Consider the following 19873-nt stretch of genomic DNA (forward strand, 5'->3'; position numbering starts at 1 on the left):
CTTTTGTAAATGTTTTCTGCCACTTGACTCCAGCTAAATCTCCTAACCACATCACCCTTGGCAGCTTGCTTTCCACCAAGTTTCTCTGTCCCCAGGGCACTGAGCTGGTGACTGTCTCCACAGATTTCAGCTTCACCCCCTCCCCTAACTTTTCTAGTGCTGACTTTTGGGGTCAGTTCATCTCTCAAGTCTGTCTTTTTTGGGGGAGGGGTTATTTGACAGAGACAGACACAGCGAGAGAAGGAACACGAGCAGGAGGATTGGGGGGTTGGGGGGGGAAGCAGGCTTTCCGCCGAGCTGGAAGCCTGATGCAGGGCTCGATCCAAGTACCGTGGGATCATGATGTGAGCCGAAGGCAGACACCTAACAACTGAGCCACCCAGGTGACCCCCTTTTTCTTTACTTTTAAGTAAGTAAGTAAATAAATAAATGGCTCAAACCATCTACAAGTATACAAGTAAACTGTGAAAGTTACTTCACTCCCAGCCCTATTTTCCTCCTTAGAAGTGACCATCATTAGTCGTTTGGTGGGTATACTTCCAAAACCTTTTTTTATACGTTTAGAAAAATAGAACACACATATTTAGGGTTATTATTTTCTTTTTTTTAAGGTTTTATTTATTTATTTGACAGATCACAAGTAGGCAGAGAGGCAGGCAGAGATAGAGGAGGAAGCAGGCTCCCTGCCAAGCAGAGAGCCTGATTCGGGGCTCGATCTCAGGACCCTGAGATCGTGACCTGAGCCGAAAGCAGAGGCTTAACCCACTGAGCCACCCTGGTGGCTGTTTATTAACCTGCTTTTTTTTTTTTTTTTTTTCCTTATTCATTTTTAGAATTATTTTAGAATCTCTTGCAGATTCTTCAAAGTCCGTACTGTTGCCCTGTCCCTTTCTTTTTGTGGCTGCGTAATCCTGGAGAGCCCCTGGGGAGACATGCCAGTGCTGGGGAATCTTGAAAAGCCCATAGCTGAATTTATCCATAGGGAATATGCCACATTGTGACGTAATAAATTCAACTGTTCCCTACTGGTAACTATTTCAGTGGTATTTTCATCAGAGTGAACAGGGGAATGTTTCTGTATATGTATCTTGGGGCTCGTTCACAAGTGAGTAAAAGCAAAACACACACGGGTTATGGAGTGATGGCATGGACTTTAAGCAGCCTTGTACCTGTGTGTGTGCTTGTGTCCGTGGGAGAGGGCATAGCCCTAGAGGCGCAGGCTCCAGAGTGAGACTGTCCAACCTTAAACTCCCGCTCTGTTGTTTTCTCACATTGTGACATTAGGCAAATTATTCAACCTTTGTGAATCTCTGTTTTCTAGAAAATGAGGATAACAGTAATAAAGGTTCTCATGGGGCTGTTGCAAGAATTAGAAGAGTTAAAACTCACCAAGACCCCTAAACCAGGGCAGAGAAGAGTGCCTGGCTCACAGGAGGGACATTCTATATGTACAAACATGTAAGAGAAAAGTCTGGAAGGTTACACACAATCCATGGAGTCAGTTCTGTAAAGTGGGGGGGTTGGGAGGTGAGTAAAACATTTATTACTCTAAATAATTCTGTAGTATTTGGGTATTTTACAACAGAAATGTATTTGTGTGTCCTGTGATTTCCCCCCCCCCCAATTATAATGTTAAAAGCAGGAAAAGAATGTTTTGCTCCCAGAAGCAGGATCTAGTGGCTTTTCAAGAGTGCCCAGCTTGGGCATATCTCCTTGGTGCTCTCTGTTGCCAGTTGGATCCAGGAAAGGGCTGGCTGGAGCAGCCTTGGGTTCTCCTTTGACTAGGAGGAAGGGACCCCTTGCCTGTCCTTCCTGTCCTCTGCCCAAGCAGCTGGTCAGCTCTGTCGGGTCTGCCTTCTGCCCCCAGAGCCCATCCAGGGCTACCCCGCCCACCCTCTCTTGGCTGTGGATTCCCCCGCTGTCTATTCACCAGGCCTTGACTCTGTGGCTGCTTCTCCAGAAGCAGCCCCTTAGCCAGACTGGTTTCTCCAGCTTCCATGCTGCCCTCCTGGCTGGCACCTAACACGGTGCCTGGGGCGTGAGAAGTGCTTTCTCGATGTGTACTAATAAATGAGGAAGGGGCACCTGGGTGGCTCAGTGGGTTAAGGCCTCTGCCTTCGGCTCTGGTCAAGGTTCCAGGGTCCTGGGATCGAGCCCCGCATTGGGCTCTCTGCTCGGCGGGGAGCCTGCTTCCCTTCCCCTCTCTTTGCCTGCCTCTCTGCCTACTTGTGATCTCTCTCTGTCAAATAAATAGGTAAAATCTTTAAAAAAAAAATGAGGAAGCCCCAGATCCCCTCCCCGCATCCCACACGGCCACGTCCTATTTCTCTTCCTTCTTCCATGTGCTCAGTGTGGGCTTCCCTGATCTCTGAACCGTGCTTAGCTCTCCTTAGCTCTCCTTTCCAGTCTTCCTCCCTTCCATGCTCTGCCCTCAGATCATCACTCTGGTAAGGCCTTCCCTGCATCTTAGACCCCAGGAGTAGCATCAGTGCTCCTTCTGGGCACACGTCTGACATCCTGTCTCTTCCCACGGCAGCATCCATCACCTCATAATCACTTGCTTCTCCCCACCAATCCTCAAGCCCTTGGAAGGCAGGGATGGCTTTCACTGCTCACTGCTGCACTTGACCTGGGCATGGCATTGGCTTTTAGCAGGTGCTCAGGACATATCTGTGGAATGAGTGATACGGTTGCGAATTCTAGCTTCTCTCCTGTGCTTCAGCCTCATAGTCCAGCTACCTGGAGCAGTGACACTGAAACCTGACTGATCATCAGACTTCCCTGGGAGGTTTTTAAAATCTAAAAGTGAGGGGAGCCTGGGTGGCTCAGTCGGTTAAACATCCGCCTTTGGCTCAGGTCATGATCTTGGGGTGTTGGGATCGAGTCCCACGTTGGGCTCTCTACCCAGTCGAGAGTCTGCTTCTCGCTCTTCCTCTGTTCCTTCCTCCTGCTCATCCTCGCTCACTCTCTCACTCTCTTTCAAATAAATAAATAAAATCTTAAAAAAAAAAAAACTAAGGGGCACCTGGGTGACTTAGTCATTAAGTGTCTGCCTTCGGTTCAGGTCATGATCCCGGGGTCCTGGGATGGAGCCCCACATCAGGCTCCCTGCTCGGCACGACGCCTGCTTCTCCCTCTCCCACTCTCTCTCTGTTTGTGTTCCCTTTCTCACTGTGTCTCTCTCCATCAAGTGAATAAATAAAATCTTAAAAAATAAAAAATAAAGCCCCTAAAAGTGAAAAAAAATTGCACAGAACTGTATGTTTTATGTGCTCTCATTTGAACTTGGAGGGTATGCAAGAACTGAGGGTGTTGTGGGGAGTAGGGGAATTAAGAGGGAGACTTCTGACTCTACTATTTGATTTTATACCTTGTAAAATAGTACTGGTTTTAAAAATTTAAATAGAACTATTCAGGCGCCACCATAAATAAACAGTTCCTGACCCAAGGCAGATGTCAGGAGCGAGCATCTCTAGTGAACTGGTCTATGTGAGTAATTCCCCAGCTGTGCTGGCCATCAGCCAGGTTTGGGAATTGACTTGGCACTTGTAGGTACCGCTGTCATCTCCAATGCAAACAGCCCCACGCTGGTCTCCTCATTTCCCCCTAAAACTTGTTTTTCTTCCAATGTTCTTCTGTCCTTTTCACTCTCTCTGTGTGCAAATCTCATCCATCCTTGCAAGACCTAGACAATCTTGGCTACAGTGGCATCCCGATAAGGCTCAGAGATGCTGCTGTTTTGCTGCATTGGGTTATACCCATCCAAGTCGCTCATTGTGCCTCCTCTTGGACTCATTTTTTTGGAGCAATAGTGTTGACAGACTTACCCGTGTGACCCTTTTTCCCATCCGCCTACAGCTGCACACATGTCCATTTCCGATAAGGTGATGGGAAGCTGGAGGGGCATTTCACAGGGTATCAAGCACAATAGACACATGCCTCATCATGTCCCCCAACACTCGTGTCCCGCCTCTTCTGGGCAGTCCTCTGTGATTGCTCCAGCTCACACTGCTCTCATTTGTTCCAGTCCCAAACGTAGCAGTTCAGGACTTAATTGGTCCATGTGTGCAGATGTGAGTGTCCAGATCGATTGTAAATTCCTAAAGCAAGAGCACGGAATCCTAATTCTTCATTAGCTTTATCATCCAAGAATGGTACCGGGCTCATGGTTGAAAATCAATACAACTTTTTGGGTCACTGACATTCATTTTTCTTTCCTTTTCTTTCCCCAAGAAGGGATTGGGGTGGGGAGAGTCAGAGATCAGGAGAAATCTCTTGAGAAGTCAAGGGTATGGTGATTAATAATAATAGTAATTACCCTTTATTGAGCCGCTCCTACCTCATAGCCTCTGTGCTTGTGTTTTCAGATGCGTTCAGTATTTTATATCTGATCCTTACAAACACCTGGGAAGGTAGATATCATTGTCCCCCTACAGAGGATTTAAACAATAGCTTTTAACCCATGGAGCTTGATTGGACCCCTTCCAAATTCTATACCCCTCCGAGGTATAGACAAGAGGAAGCATAGCCAGGAGGAAGGGCAGCGCAGGAAAATGTACTGGTGGTTGACAGTTGGTGGGGGCGGGGGCAGTCAGTGACACCAACGGCCACCACCGAGGTGGCCGTGGAGAGAATGTGAGGCGTGCCACCAACTTTGCTCCAGGCCTTTTCCACACCAGCAGGAGAAATGGCCTGCTCTCCGACACCCCCCACCCCAAGATCTGCATGAGTTCCCTAATGCTCCTTTTCTTTTTGATTTTTGAAGGCAATTGAGAGATATGAGTTGGAGAAGAAGGATTTGAGAGAGAAAAGTCAAGACAGCCTGGGAAACAGAGGCAAATATCCTTTCTCATATAGCCTTGCTGGTGTTTTTGTGGGGATCCGCTTTCATTAGGATCCCAAATGCAGTTAATCAGGAATCCAGCATTTCAGCTGAGGATGTTTTCATCCTTTTCTGAAGGAGTCTGAGTTGCTAGCATTGGGCAAGTTAGGAGGGAAGGACAGCATACTTAGAGACAGCCTGCTATGTGGCGCATTGCGCCACGGCATTTGGGCGGACTCCTTTGTTAAAACTTCATAATGTCCTCACCTGTGGGGCAGGTGCCATTGGACCTAGTTTACAGATGAGGGGACAGGCTCAGGGGCGAGCGAGGGAACAGCCTGTCTGCAGGCGGACCTGGATTCGGGTCCCAGCCTGCCTTCACAAGCGCATACTCTGTCTGCTCCTCCCGGGGCAAGGAGTCTAACCCATCATGGGGGGAATCTTAGTGAGTCATCAAATGCAGGTGGGGTCCAGTGAGACTACCAGTGTGGCCATCACCTGGCAGCTCAGGCAGAGTGAACAGTCATAGCCATAATATAGCGCACAGCGGGGGCCAGACCCCATGGCTACTCACATCCTCTTTCTCTTCCATTTTTCCGCAGACAAGAGTCGAAGCAAATCAGAGTTCATCTGCAGAGGCTCCAAATCCAGGAGCGTCAGACCTTTCATTTCTAAAAGGGTAAGGGATCTATTGCTGGGTCTCTTTCTGACTGGTTTCCACGGGGCACAAAATTAGATTTTATTCCTGGGAGGGCATGCTGGGCACCTGGCTGGTGATGGTGTGGGGGGTGGGGGTGGGGGACCCACAGGGGGCCCCTTTTTAGAGGATCTTAAGGTATCTTAATAACTCTGAAATTTCTCATATACCACCCCCATAGGGGTAGAATGAGGAGTGTTCAGAAGTCATTTGTCTGTTTCTTTGTAGAGCATCAAAGGTGGGTCCTCCGGGTACTTGGGTGGCTCAGTCATTAGACATCTGCCTTCAGCTCGGGTCATGATCCCAGGGTCCTGGGATTGAGCCCCACATCCAGCTCCTTGCTCAGTGAGAAGCCCGTTTCTCCATCTTCTACTTCCCCCTGCTTGTGTTCCCTCTCTTGCTGTCTCTCTTTCTCTGTGTCAAATAAATAAAATCTTAAAAAAAAAAAGAAAAAAAAAGGTGGGTCCTCTTAGAAACGGTAAGTTCAGAGGAGCCCTGGTGCTGCCCCATCCCAAGAGACCGGTTCACACCCAGTGCACATGGCGCCCGTCACTGGGACAGCGCAGGAAGCTGACAGCAGCCTGTCCAGCATCATCACCTGCCTGATGGCAGAGCCCCCAGCACCCGCCCCATGTGGGGGCTGGCCGCTGCCTCTGGGGCTGCCGTCGGGCCCCACCTCGAAGCCACCCCAGTGAAGAGTCTTCTGCGCTCCCACATCATACATAATCAAACCACGCCGGAACCCACAAAACCACCTATTATTGTCACCATGTTTTCACTTCTCGGCCTAGGAAATTCCCACGAAGTGGAGAGCCCGATGCTCGAGAGTGGGTCGCAAGTGCCACGCTGCCTCTGACGGTGGCCGAGCAGTTGTGAAGGCCCAGCCCCAGGGGGCACGGCTGGTCAGGTGGTCTGAGTCTGGGTCAGAGCAGTTCTTCTGGGAACTGCCAATGCCAATGCCACAGGCCGATTAGAAAGTTTCTTGATTCCACAGAACGTTTCTAATAGGTGCCTTGAGTGATGGCGATCAATTTCCTCTTTCCAATTTTCTGTATTTTCATCTGTTTTTTGGTTATTATATTGCCTCTTTCAGAAATTCTTTCTAAATAAATAAACCCAAAAGGAAGGAAGCTATATGCTCTGATCATTAATGATGATAATATCGATTAGAGGTCATCAGTGAGTAGTTAATTAAATGATAGCACATCTCCTTAACAGGATCTATTATCTTTTTTTTTTTTAAGATTTTTTTTTTGGAAAGTTTTTTTTTTTTTAAGATTTTATTTATTTATTTGACAGACAGAGATCACAAGTAAGCAGAGAGGCAGGCAGAGAGAGGAGGAAGCAGGCTCCCCGCCGAGCAGAGAGCCCGATGCGGGGCTCGATTCCAGGACCCTGGGATCATGACCTGAGCCAAAAGCAGAGGCTTTAACCCACTGAGCCACCCAGGCGCCCCTGGAAAGATTTTATTTATTTATTTGACAGAAAGAGAGAGAGCAGAAACACAAGCAGGGGGAGTGGGAGAGGGAAAGCAGGCCTCCTGATGAGCAGGGAGCCCAATGTGGGTCTTGATCCCAGGTCCCTGGGATCATGACCTGAGTTGAAGGCAGACGCTTAGCCACTGAGCCACCCAGGCGCCCCAAAGGGATCTATTATCTTAAGTGATAAAGTTGAAGACAGTGTAGCAACATGGAAAATCTGAAGTGGAGAGAGCAGGGCATAAAAGAGTGTGCGTGTATGTTTATGTTTTGTAAAGTGAGTGAAGTTACACATACCCATTTGTATACAGCTGCTCAAAGCCTGAAAGGGAAAATAAAAATAAAACAAATAGGGGTATGGTAAGAGGTGCTGGGGTCATGAATGCACCCCCATTTTTTTTCAGTGTTGTAAAAAGTGCTTATGTCATCTTCGTCATGAAAAGGGGAGGTATCTCATTATTAGTTTTAAACCATCAAATGGCAAACCTCATTTCCATATTCTGCTTTTTGTTTTAGAAAATAGCCCACAAAAATCTCTTGGCAGAACTGTACCAGTACACATCGTTTAACAGCGCCATACCAAACAGGCTTCCAAACGGGGTGAACTTCTGTGACATGGTGGGCAACGTGGTCCGCTCTGAGAGACACCCCCTCAGTGGCAAGGTAAGGAAAGATGGTGGGCGGTTCCCCACTGTTCGCACTCAGCTCCAGGAGGCCCGGCTGTACCCCAGCTTTATAGCAGTGCGCATGGCAGGCACATGCAGCTGTCCCTGTTTTATACCCCTGGGAAGGGAAACGGAGTCCAGGTCACTAAGTCACCCAGGGCCACACAGTTTGCAAATGACTGAACTGAGATTGGAACCCAAGCCCACACATTCCCTCCGAAACCTAGATTCTCCCTCCCAGGGGACTGGTTTCCACACTGTTTTGATCACGTATCCTATATCAGCAGGAAATTTTGATCACGTGCCCTCACCGTGTATGTTTCTTTATCAATGATACACATGCTCTGTTGTCAATAGCTACATTGTATGTTAGTAATCTTAATTTCTTGTTTGTTTTTTACAATTAGATATTAGTTAGAATATATTCCTAGAATATATTCCAAGGGGTGCCAAGTGGTGTGGGACGAGTGTGAGGAGGGGTGGGGAGGGGAAGGCCAAGGAGTGGCTCTGTAGCCCTGTAGCTGTGCCTCAGCACCCTTCACGAATGTTAACTAACCACCGTTCATTGTCCAGTCATGGTCCCCGTGGCTCCCAACCAGTCGCCCCACCATTGTGGGGACCCAGCTTCTTAGTCTTAACTACCCACGCTTCCCACTGCTGCTTCAAACCCCTCACTCCCCCATCTCTATCTCCCTCCCCTCCCTCTGTCCTCTTTCTGTACTTCCCTCCCTCTGTCCTCTTTCTCTTTCCCTCCCTCCTTCTCTGTCCCCTCCCCCTACCCGCCTTCCCTCCTCTTTTCTTCACTGGTCCTCCCTGCTGCCTTCTCTCCAGCGCAGCCTCTGTGCCTCTGCGTGTCTCCCATCTACTTCCTCGTGTCTTGCATTCAGACTTCCTAAGAGTGATGACCTGTTCTGACCAGTTACTGCCCAGCATGGGGATGATGTTTGCTGGAGTTCCAGTGCCTGGTTCCAGCATGGACTGCGGTCAGCAAGTGGACTGCAGCCCTTGACCAGGCAGTAGTGGCTCTGCAGTTGGGTACCTGATCCCCTGCTGTCCTTAGCTCAGAGGTGGAGGAGTGGCCTGCTCTCAGAGCACCACGTTGACCCCAGAACAATATCAGGACACGCTCCCTGCAGGATTGTGTATGATGGCAAAGATCTGGAAAGTAGCTCTCTGGACTCCAGTTTCTTCTATAAAATACGGATGTGAGTGGTCTCTACCTAGAGGTGTTATTATAAAATTGAATACAATAAGGATCTCATTAAGTGTATAAAAAGCACTTAGGGAGGGTGCCAGAGTGGCTCAGTCAGTTAAGTGCCCAACTCTTGTTTTCAGCTCAGGTCTTGATCTCTGGGTCGTGGGATAGAGTCCCATGTTGGGCTCCATGCTCAGCAGAAGTCTGCTTGTGCCCCACCCCACCCCCCTGCCCATGGGAGAGAGCACACATGCACGCACACGCACACTCTCTCTAAAATAAATAAATAAATCTTAAAAAAAAATGAAAAGCACTTGGCACCATGCTTAGTTAAATCATGAGTTCTCAAAAAATGGTAGTTTCTATTATCAGCATTATTAGAAGTTGTTTAAGGATGATTAGTAGAAGGTCATCTCACTCATTTTGGGTACATATATCGTGGCCTAGCTAGCCATTGAAATGAGTGTTTATAAAGAGTGTATTTTGCTCTGCTGTGATGTTAAATGAAAAATATTAGTATATAAAACTCTACAACACAGTATTCCATAAGCATACACATAGGAAAATCTGGGGATGAAACCATACATAGATATTACCAATGTTCGCTGAATGATAAGGTTATAGCTTTTTCTTCCCTCTTTCTCTGTACTTTAAAAAGAAAAAAGGGGTGCCTGGCTGGCTCAGTCAGAAGAACATGCAAGTCTTGATCTCAGGTCATGAGTTTAAATCCCACATGGGGCATAGAGATTACTTAAATAAATAAAACACTTTTGTATTTTTTTAAATTAACTTATAATGTGTAATTTGCTTCAAGGGTACAGGTCTGTGATCCATCAGTCTTACACAATTCACAGCACTCACCATAGCACAGACCCTCCCCAATGTCCATCACCCAGCCACCCCCAGTTTATTTCCTGGAGATTAAGAGTCTCTTATGGTTGGTCTCCCTGGTCCCATCTTGTTTCATTTTTTCCCTCCCTAATCCCCCATGACCCCCGACCTTGCCTCTCACATTCCGCTTATCAGAGAGATCATATGATAATGGCCTTTCTCTGACTGACTTATTTCGCTCAGCTTAATACCCTCTAGTTCCATCTATGACATTGCAAATGGCAAGAGTTCATTTCTTTTGATGGCTGCATAGTATTCCGTTGTGTATATATACCACATCTTCTTTATCCCTTCATCTGTTTAAGGACTTCTGGTTTCTTTTCATAGTTTGGCTATTGTGGACATTGCTACTATAAACTTTCGGGTACACATGTCCCTTCGGATCACTAATAAAACACTTCTGAATTAGAAAGACTTGAGAACAAACAAATTGTATGTTTCAGGGACCTGCTGTCCCTGCGTAAACTTCCTGCCCCCTGGCAGAGCCACACGCACTCATGTTCCAGTTTGCTTTGTTGGTAGCCCCAAGGACAGTGACCACTCTTACTTAATGTCCTGTTTTGGAGGGCCCACAGGGAGTGTTCTCCTTAGGCCTTAATCCCCAGAAAAACTGTGCATCTCCTGGCATGCTTTTCATCTTATAACTGGTGCCTCTAACTAATGCTTTTCTTTGGCTCCCAGGAAACTCTAGGCAAATCTGTGTCTTACTGTTATTTTCATTTCATTTCATTTCATTATTTCCTTAAAAAATTTTTTATTAAAGGGATCTCTACACCCAACACGGGGCTCCAACTCACAACCCCAAGACCCAAGAGTCTCACACTCCACCGACTGAGCCAGCCAGGCGCCCCTTTGTCATACCTTTCAAAGGCCCCTCTTTGGTCCTGCTCAGGACCATCGCAAGCCACGCCCTCTCGTCATTTCTCACCTCTCTTGGCAGCAGGGGGGGGCACCAAGCCTCGCCTGGGACGCTTGCTGCCCTCGCTTCTCACCTCCGCTCTCTCCCAGTGCTGCCGCAGCCTGCCCCCATTCCCGTCCCTGAGCGTGGCCCGAGTCCCTCTGCCCTCCGCTCTCAAAAGGCCAAGTCCAGTGGGTGTGTTCAGCTGTTCCCTTAGATGGGCTGTCTGTGGAACTGACCCCGAGGAGGACTCTCTGTATCGGAAGTTGCATCCTTCCGTGGTTTCTCTGGCAGCTTCCCCGTCTGCTCGAGCAGCACGTTTGCGTCTTCCAAGCCCACGTTCTTCAGGACCCCGCCTCCGCGCTGTCTTCTCCCTCTGCACAGACTCATGGGGGACGCAGAGGGTGGGCAGCAGTCATCTTCTCAGCATGCGAGGCTCCCCACTGTGTCATACCTCCAAAGCCTGTGCTGTGCCCCCAACTCCCAGATTCCTGGTGCCCAGACTTCTCAGCCTCCTCAGACCCGCTTGGCCTCCTGTCTACCGAAAACTGCCACCTTCTACCCAAGCATCAACTGGTCTCCTCCCTCCCTTGCCCCGCTTCTGAGCCGGCCCTGAGATTCACTTACTGTCTTTACTGTACCTCCTTCTCCTTCATTGCCACTGCCAAGTGCAGGCCCCACACCATCCTGTCTGGATCGCTGCCCCTGCTGCTCGGCATGCCATCCTCCTCACCATCTCAGTCCCCTCTAATGCACCTTCTGTGCTGCCTCCAGGTATCTTTCTAGAACAACAGTTTCATGGTGTTTGCACCCTGCCGAAAACTCTTCAGGGCTGGCTGTCCCCCCTCCCCCTGTCCAGTGACGGAAGAACCCTAAGTCCCAGCCCCCAGGTGTCTCACAGCCTGACCTCTCAGTGCCCACACCCAGTGCCTTCCACGGTCCAGAAAGCCCTTGAACCTCCCCAAATGCGTCCTGCTGTTTCCCAGCCTCGGCACGTGCTTTCCCCTGTCTGTGCAGCTCTCAGCTCTCCCTTCTTCATCCGGTCATTTTTACTCTCAGAGCCTCCCCTGGTACCCCAAGCACAGGTTAGCTGCCCCTCGGGACTCCACGACCCCTGGATTCCTGCTCTCAGGGCACCCATCACACTAGATTACAAATGTCTGCTTACCTGGGAACATCTCCAGGGCAGGGACTCTCCATCACCTTCCAAGCACCTAGTAGGTGCTCAGTAAATATCTGTTGAAGGGCTGAAATGAAATCCTCTTTGAAAGGAAACAGAAGTGTGAATAAGTAAATAAACAGGAACTAGCACGCCCTTAGTGAGTGTTTCCCAAGTGCCTGGTTCTAAGCACCTCGTATGTCTCACTGCTCATGGAATCATCATATCAGTCCTCGAGGTTGGGACTATCACTGTCACCTTCATTCTCCGTGATGTCAGCAGGCTGTGCCCCAGGATCCAGAGAGGGGTCTCCAGGGCCAGCCAAGAGGGGCCCTGGCTGCTCACAGGCTAGAAGTCAAACCCAAGCCAGCAGGGTGTGAAAGCAGGATTTATTGAAGGAATTGAGAGAGGGCAGGTGGAGACAGAGCATCCGGGAGACTCAGAAAGGAAAAGGCTTAGGAGTCTTGTCTATGTTTGGGGTCCAGGGTTTTTGTTGAAGGTGGTAGTCTGGTGTATATGTCCTGTCAGGCAGCCAGGAACTGGTTTGAGCAATGACAGAGGCCCAGACACTACTCCTTGAAGCCAGGGTGTCCTGGTGTCAATGTCCAGCACCAGTGATCTAGAAAACGCACATGACCGCATGTCCGGTCATTCTCACCTGGTCCTTCCTTAGATGTTGTCTATTCTAGAGAAATTGTTAACTTCTTGTTGTTTACAAGGAGGACATACACTATTTGCATTATGAGGCTTATGTAAAGTGGGTGGTACAGGTCCTAGCAAGACTAGAAGCAGGGAAAAGAGCAAAAAGCAGATTTCTTATGGAGATTCCCTGTCTCATCTGGTTGGGGAAAATGAGCACATACAGGTTCAAGAACATTGTTCAAGATCGCACAGTTTTAAAGTCTAAGAGCTGAATTTGAATCCGGGCTGTCTGGTGCTGATGTCAGTGCTCTTAACTGCTCTGATGCTACTTTTCCTCCAGGGAAGTGGGAGGAATGGTGATATAGACAAAGCAGATACCACGGCTCAGAGAGCTCCCTGCTAATGAGGGAGGCTTGCCTATCAACTCACCTGCTAATGAGGGAGGCTTGCTTATCAACTCACCATGCCCTGCACTTCCATGGGCCTGAAGGGAGGCCGGGGAGGAGGGGGGGCTCTCCCTTTGCATCCAGGAGGGGGACAAGAGTGGGATCTCTTTACTCTTCATAATGCTAAGGGGTCAGGTAACCCTACTTTAGAGCCTCCCGGGCCATGTGACCTTGGGCCAGAATCCTAAACTTTCGATCCGTACTTTCCTCTTCTATAAACTGGGGATGCCTGTGGTATCTACCAGACAGATTGTGAAAAATGAAGTGGGACAGGGAGGGAATGTGCATAGCCCAGTGCCTGACGCATGGGCTATGTATATTAGCCCATATATGGATAACATGTATATTATCAAAAAATAGCAGATGTATATATCTCATATTTTTATGAATATACATAATATGTAAATACACATATATGTAAAATATACACATGTATATATGTATATTTTAAAGATCTTACTTATTTGAGAGATAGACAGCACAAGTGTCTGCCCTGAACTGAAGGGAGACATTTACCTAACTGAGCCATCCAGGTGCCCTGACATATTATTATATTATTATATATATTATTATATTATTAAGGTAGTAGCTTTGGAATCAGAGTAAGGTTCAAGACCCTGTTGCCTCACAATGAAATCTGATATCTAATTTTAGAATTCCATAGGCTTACTAGGAGCCCAACAGAATCCCCTGGTCAAGTGATTTGTAGTTGTATAATATCTGTGTTTGTTGATGACATCTGATCCAAGTAGGTGAGAGCTTGGGGCAGGGGCCTGGAGTGGCAGGTCTCAGTCCTCGCTCAGCCCCTTGCTGGCTGTATTACTTTGGGCAAGTAATTTTAGCTCTGGGTCCTCAATGTCCTCATCTGTAAAATGGAGATTATCATAGTGGTTAAATGAGAGCATGTAAAAACACCTGGAAAGGCTAATAGTCGGCACTCACTGGAAAAGATAAGTGTTGTTTTTAAGTTGATGCCAACATAGGTTCATTCCAAAGATGACTGGCGGGAAGACGGAGTGATTAGTAATAGTAACAAGCTGTGGAAAGTAGGAAGAAAGGCGGGTCTTGAATGGAGAAGATTATCAATCAGTCTTTGACCCAGGTGAAAAATGTTTTTTTCAAAAACAACAGCAGTAAGGGCGCCTGGGTGGCTCAGTGGGTTAAGCCTCTGCTTTCGGCTCAGGTCAGGATCTTAGGGTTCTGGGATCAAGCCCTGCATTGGGCTCTCTGCTCGGCAGGGAGCCTGCTTCCCATCCTGTCTCTCTCTGCCTGCCTCTCTGCCTACTTGTGATCTCTGTCTGTCAAATGAATAAATTAAAAAGATCTTAAAAAAAATAACAGCAATAATAATGTGATTTTCTTTTTCTTCAAGTCTTTCTGTTCGGATAAAGAATTAGAGAAGTTTCTCTCTTCTCCTTCTCTAAGAGCCATATGGCTGGATAGCTTCTGGTGGATCTTTCATGAGAGGTACCAGGTAAATGCAAATATGATCGCTTCTCTCCCTGCTTAAGTTATTTTTCTGCAGAACAAACTCCAGCCTCTTTAACACGGGCTGAGCCTCTCTGATTCTGGGGAGCAGCCCTGCAGCCCCATCTGCCACGCCCCCTCCCCCCGGGCCTCACCCATACATCCTGTGCTTCAGCCACTGTACACGTAGCCCCCTGAGCACCAGGAACCGGTCCCTGTCACTTGCCTGGTCAAGCACAGGGCCTGGAGCAGAGTCAGGACCTGCCAGCTAAGAGTCTGGGCTCTTACTTCAACAATCAGCCTTTATGCATAAATCCTCTAAAAATTGGTGTACTGTTTCAGAAACCACATGAGGTTAAACATCTCAATAATAATATTCCTAAACATGAGAGAAATGCATATTTCAGCATCTCAGCCATTGGCCATTTCAACCAGGGGTTCTAGTAATTTCTTCTCCACTTTTTTCCTGGTAGCCCAACAAGGAGTTCCAGAATAAAATGTTTGACCGGATAGCCCAAAACTACGCCTTTCTCTTATTGTGTGAATCCAAGTCCCACTATGAAGAGGCGCTCTTAAAAGTAAGCATCAACCACCGTTTGGGGGGGGGGCGGAATCACACTAGATATCTCTGCACTTCTAATGCTAATAGAATGCCCTGAGCGTTCTTCCCATGAGGCAGTAAGTAGTAAGTTGTGCGACATCCATACACCTACTTGTAATGCAGCAGTGACAGTAAATAAAGTAGATCTATATACCGTTTATTTTAAGTGAAAAGCAGAGCAATTTATAGAACTCTGTGCTTAAAAATGTGTATGTGTATATATATATGTATGTGTGCCTATGAATAGAAAAAAAAATCTGGAAAAATTTGTACCAAACTCCTAGCAATGGTTATCTCTGGGGAATGAGGTTGTAAGAGACTTCCTTTTCTATTTTAAATATTTCTGTAGTATTTAAATAAGTATGTAATTTTAAAATTATGAATATATATATATATATTCACAACGACCGATTTAACTACATAAATTATTTAAATTACCACAGTCAGACTTAAAAGGCAAAGGAGAAACCGCAGAAATCACGTGGCATATACATCACACAATGTAAAAGAACTCTTACAAACTCGTGCGCCGGGCTGGCTCCGTCAGAGGCGCATTCGACTCTTGATCTCGGGGTTGTGAGTTCGAGCCCCACATTGGGTGCAGAGATTACTTAAGTAAATAAACACTTTTAAAAAAAAGAATTTCTACAAATCAGTGAGAAGAAAATGCAACACTTCACAGACCAATTGACGAAGTGCTTAAACCAGAAATTCCCCAGGGAAGGAATACAGATTGGAGCGGGGGAGGGTTCACCCTTAACAACAGCCAAACATACAGATTAAAACAATAATCATTTGATACCCCTGTTTACCTGCTAGAGTGCATGGATTAAAAAGAATGGTTCCCATGGTTGTGAAGGATCTAGGGAAAGGGCATTCCAACAGTCTGGGAAGTGAGTTGATACGTCTTTGCTACAAGGCGCTTATACTAATTAAGTGTGCGCCTACCCAGTCACTTAGATTTTCCGTGCCTCAGTTTCATCATCCATAAAATGGGCATAATGATGGCTCAGTCCCAGAGTTGTACTAAGGATTAAATGAGATGATGTTTGTAAGGCCCCTGACACAGTACCCAGCACCTGATAAGCCCCCAGCGTATGATAGCTGCTGTAATTACTATCATGATTGCGTCTTCTGGAGGTCATAATCGAATACTCAGGAAAAGCTGCTTTCACACATGCTTTCCCCAGATTTTTGACTGCCTGCTATGTGCCAGACACAGAGATAGCTTAACAAATAAAAATAATTAGGCCACGTAATTTGTAAAGTCTTAGAAACAAGACAACAGCCATTGATGGGGGATGTCAAAATAAATTTTGATATGCCAATCAGCCCAATATTATGAAGGTCATTCTTGGGGGAAAGTTCCAAAGAGTTAATAACAACCCGAAGCAGTGTTTACACTATATTGTTAAATGAATAAGGCCAGATATAAATGTATAATTTGAGATCAAATGTATAATTTGAGATCATAGTTAAGAAGTCCAGATATAAATGTATAATTTGAGACAACCATAGTTAAGAAGGAACAACAGTACCAATTATGCATAGGAAAAAACCAAAACAGTAGTAGTACAGTTAGATATCCGGGAGGTAGCAAGATGGGCAGGTCAAATGTATCTTGTTGTCTCGGCTACACTTTGGCAAAACGGGCTGAGCCACAGATGGCGAGCAGAGGACCTGGGGGAGGGGGAGGTTCCTGGCCAAGCCTCTCATGAGGTTAAGGTGTGGTCCCCAGGTAGGGTGAAGAGTCCAGCACAATGTGGGCCAGCAGCAGATGGAAATTGCTCCCTCTCCCTGGGTGGAAAGCAGGAGGTATCAGGTAGGGAGTTTTATCACGGATCCTTTCTGCAATTAGGAACTCTTTTCTGGGTCTAGAAATGTCCAGGATGTTGCCTGAGCTCTGTTTGCCCTCTCCCCCGACCCACAGAAGCTGCCATCACTGCTGAGTAAAGCCGTGTATACCAGCTTCTGTTGCTGCTTCCCTCAATCCTGGTTCAACACGCACGAATTCAAATCGAGCATCTGTAACACAGTGAGCCTGTGGATTTCAGGTAAGAGGGGGCTGCTCTAAGGTCGGGGAGGTTGCGATTCTAGAAACACACTCCTGCCTGAGCCTAGGGGTGTGGTTTGCCATCACACCCTTCACTGAGACCCTTGTCCCTTTCTCTTGCTGACATCAAAGAAGGGAAGATGTGCGGTTAGAGCCCCCAGGAGTACCAATTTCCTTGCTTCCACAAAAAGACAGTTCTGAGACATTCCTAGTCCCCTCTTTGTGCCCGGTAATCTGCAGAAAGGAGGTTTCAGCAGAGCGTAGTTAGCCACATGCTGTGGACTAATGGACCCAGAGCTCAGGAACCCTGGTTGGAAGCATCCCGGGTGACCCCATGTGACCCAACTGTAGTCCCCTAGTCCCTGCCACACACAGTGCCGGGCTGATGTTCACTTTTAACTACTTGTCACTCCCATTCCGTATTCCCCTCTTCTTGACCGAGCTATTTTCTAAGGTCATTAACACTTACTACCTATTAAGAAGTTCCCGTGTACTAAGTACTGTCCTAAGTCAGCACTTCTTTCCTGCTGTCTTGGGGGTCTCCACGTTCATTGCCACATTAGGATATTTGCTGGGAGTACTCATAGTCTCAGCGTGTAGCTACTACCTTCACGGCTAAGGTCGAGGAATTCACGGGCAGGCTTCCTTCTGCTCCCTCCCTTCCCTGAAAAGTTAGGCAACGTGCGCTCATCCCTCTGCAACAGAATGTAGCAGCGCGTGTGATGTCTCTGCCCGGGGAAGCCTACTAGAGACACATGACCCAAGGTCTATAGTGGGGGCCGTAGACACCTCTGTCTATCCTATACCAAAATGCCAGAAAACTAGGTGTGCCGCAGAAGCCTCATTGTTCTGCAGCTGGCCTAGGCCCAGTGAGCCATTCTGATCAGTTAGGGGAAAAATTGCGCCCCAGCTATAGTGTTATAATTGACCTATAAATTGTTTAAGTCTAAGATGCCCAAAGTGATGACTTGATGCAGATACATGTTGGGGATGTTAACCATAATAAGGTTAGTGAACACATCCTTCACTTATAATTACTGTTTTGTTGTTATGGCTAGAAAACTTAAGGTCTACTCACATAGCAGCACTCAAATATACAACATGGTATTTTTTTTAAATTTTATTTAAGTTTTATTATTTTTAAAAAATTTTTTTAAAGATTTTATTTATTTACTTGACACTCAGAGATCATAAGTAGGCAGAGAGGCAGGCAGAGAGAGAGGAGGAAGCAGGCTCCCCGCTGAGCGGGGCTCAATCCCAGGACCCTGGGATCATGACCTGAGCTAAAGGCAGAGGCTTTAACCCACTGAACCACTCAGGCACCCCTTAAGTTTTATTATTTGAGAGAGAGAGAGCAAGAGAGAATGAGTGTGAGCAGGAGCAAGGGGAGGGACAGAGGGACAAGCAGACTCTCTGCAGAGCTGGGAGCCTGATGCAGGGCTTGATCTCAGGACCCCAGGAATATGACTGAGCCAAAGGCAGATGCCTAACCAGCTGAGCCACCCAGCCATCCCTACAACACTATATTAGTAACTATAGTCATCACGCTTGTACATTAGATCCTGGAACTGGTTCCTCCCATAATGGGAAGTTTATGCCCTTTGACCAACATCTCTTCCTTCTCTCCGGCTCCAGCCCCTGGCAACCACCATTCATCTCTCTGCTTCTGTGACTTTGGTTTTTCAGGTTCCACCTGTAAGTGAGATCCTATAGTCTCTGTCCCTCTCTGTCTGCCTTATTTCACTTTAGCATAATGCCCTCAAGGGTCATCCATGCTGTCCCAGTGTCTGCTTTTCCTTCTTTTGTTACGGCTGAATAATATTCCAACATGTAGCTGTACCCTGTCCTTCTCCATTCATCCATCGATGGACACCCAGGTTGTTTCTCTGTCTTGGCTGTTGTGACTAATGCTTCAGTGAACGTGGCCCTACAGAGATCTCATGGAGACAGGGATTTCATTTCCTTTGGACATCTGTACTCAGGAGTGGGATTCCTGAATCGTACGGTAGTTCAGTTTTTAATTTTTTGAGGAGCTTCCCTACTGTTTCCCACAGTGGTGGTACCAGTTTACATTCCTACGCACGGTTCCTTCGCCACGTCCTTCCCCACTCTTGTTATCTCTTGTCTTTTTGATAATAGCCGTTATAACAAATGTGAGAAGGACATCTCCTTGCGGTTTGGGTTTGCATTTCCCTGTTGATAGTGATGCCAACTTCTTTTTCACGTACCTGGTGGCCATGTCTTCTTTGGAAAAATACCTGTTCAGATATTTTTTAATTTGCCCATTTTTTAATCAGATGATGTGTTTGTTTGTTTGTTTATTTGTTTTTGCTATGGAGTCTATGAGTTCCTTATACACTTTGGATATTTAACTCCTTACCAGATTTGCAAAGGTTTTCTTCCATTCCAAATGTTGCTTTTTCACTTTGTTGTTTCCTTTGCCGTGCAGAAGCTTTTTAGCTGGATGTAGTCCCACTTGTTGATTTTTTGCTTTTGTTGCTTGTGCTTTTGGTGTCGTAACCAAAAAGTCGTTGCCAAGATCAATGTCAGATTTCCCCCTCTGTTTTCTCCCAGGAGTTTCGTGGTTTCAGATCTCACATTTAAGTCCTTAATCCATTTCAAGTCGATTTTTGTAAGTGGTGTAAAAAAAGAGGGTTCAGTTTCATTTGTTGCCGTGTGGCTGTCCTTTTCTCCCAGCCCCATTTATTGAAGAGACTGTCCTTTCCGCATTGTATAGTCTTGGCCGCCTTATCAAATTTTAGTTGACCACATTTTATCTCTGGGCACTCAGTCAGTTTCATTGATCCATGCGTCTGTTTTTATGCCAGGACTGGACTATTTTGATTTCTTAGCTTTGTA

The 19873-nt window shown here is 46.9% G+C and overlaps 1 protein-coding gene across 8 annotated transcripts in view; it reads left to right on the forward strand.

Moving 5' to 3' along the window:
• Nucleotides 1-19873, forward strand: part of FAM227A (family with sequence similarity 227 member A) — an 81035-nt gene that overhangs the window by 7327 nt on the left and 53835 nt on the right. For 7 of the 8 annotated variants that reach the window (XM_044226515.1, XM_044226516.1, XM_044226519.1 and 4 more), the window contains 6 exons: nt 4766-4835; nt 5425-5501; nt 7514-7660; nt 14266-14367; nt 14834-14938; nt 16892-17015. In XM_044226515.1, coding sequence (XP_044082450.1) covers nt 4766-4835; nt 5425-5501; nt 7514-7660; nt 14266-14367; nt 14834-14938; nt 16892-17015 — 625 coding nt within the window. The remainder of the gene's footprint in view (nt 1-4765; nt 4836-5424; nt 5502-7513; nt 7661-14265; nt 14368-14833; nt 14939-16891; nt 17016-19873) is intronic. The other variant, XM_044226521.1, reaches the window with a different exon arrangement.

The sequence above is a fragment of the Neovison vison genome, chromosome 12, assembly GCF_020171115.1.
Source record: "Neovison vison isolate M4711 chromosome 12, ASM_NN_V1, whole genome shotgun sequence".
Taxonomy (NCBI): domain Eukaryota; kingdom Metazoa; phylum Chordata; class Mammalia; order Carnivora; family Mustelidae; genus Neogale; species Neogale vison.